Genomic DNA, 1041 nt, shown 5'->3' with positions numbered 1-1041 from the left:
ACCCGGAGCCGTCTTCTCCCAGGTACCACACGGGCTCGCTGGCCTTCGGCTCGCTCATCCTCGCCATCGTCCAAGTCATCAGGGTCACCCTGGAGTACCTGGACCACAGGTTAAAAGGTGCGGAACGAGTAGACGGACGTGGTTGGCTTCCTCCATCTTCCTCGCACCGGAGGAATTTCGGTGTTTTGGTAGAGAATCGAGATTTTTGTTTTAGGATCCCATCTCTTCCTCCAAGAGGTGTCTCCCGGGGTGGGATTTATCCAAGTTTTACTCCAGGAATCGAGATTTTCCTTTTAGGATCCCACCTCTTTCTCCAAGAGGTGACTCCCGGGGTGGGATTTATCCAAGTTTTACTCCAGGAATCGAGATTTTCCTTTTAGGATCCCACCTCTTTCTCCAAGAGGTGACTCCCGGGGTGGGATTTATCCAAGTTTTACTCCAGGAATCGAGATTTTCCTTTTAGGATCCCACCTCTTTCTCCAAGAGGTGACTCCCGGGGTGGGATTTATTGGGGTTTTACTCAAAGGTGGGAGTAAAACACGAGTTTTGCTCAAAGGTGGGAGCACACCAAGAGTTTTACTCAAAGAGAGGAGTAAAACAAACCACAAAACCAGAGCGTTGGGAGGTCGTGCCGGGGCCACAGGACGTCTCCTTGGTGACCTCGAAGTCGCTTTGGCCGCTCACCCTCTCCCGTTGCCGTCCCTCCAGCGGCCGACAACAAGTTCGCCAAGTTCCTCCTGAGCTGCCTCAAGTGCTGCTTCTGGTGCCTGGAAAAATTCATCAAATTCCTCAACCGAAACGCCTACATCATGGTAAGAGCCCGGCGAGCGGTAACGCCCCAAGAGTCACGGCTACGGCGAGGCGTCCCGGCGCTCTTGGGGATTTTTTTGGGGCGGAACGCCGCCGGGGTGGGATTGGTCCGTGGCGGGATTCCTCGCGCCGTCGTCTTGGCTGTTTTTCCATTTTTTTCCCCCCAGATTGCCGTCTACGGCACCAACTTCTGCACCTCGGCCCGCAACGGCTTCTTCCCGCTGATGAGGG

General features: G+C 54.7%; 1 protein-coding gene across 1 annotated transcript in view; it reads left to right on the top strand.

Moving 5' to 3' along the window:
* Nucleotides 1-1040, top strand: part of LOC104274477 (choline transporter-like protein 2) — a gene marked incomplete at both ends in the record, with an annotated part of 3070 nt that extends 2030 nt beyond the window's left edge. Inside the window, 3 exon segments of the mRNA XM_009870121.1 lie at nt 23-117; nt 709-812; nt 978-1040. Of these exon segments, the coding sequence (XP_009868423.1) occupies nt 23-117; nt 709-812; nt 978-1040 (262 nt within the window).
* Between the last annotated feature and the right edge of the window lies 1 nt (nt 1041).

The sequence above is a fragment of the Apaloderma vittatum genome, unplaced genomic scaffold, assembly GCF_000703405.1.
Source record: "Apaloderma vittatum isolate BGI_N311 unplaced genomic scaffold, ASM70340v1 scaffold24815, whole genome shotgun sequence".
NCBI lineage: Eukaryota > Metazoa > Chordata > Aves > Trogoniformes > Trogonidae > Apaloderma > Apaloderma vittatum.
Note: the sequence above shows the minus strand (reverse complement) of the source record. Positions and strands in the feature narration are given on the sequence as shown.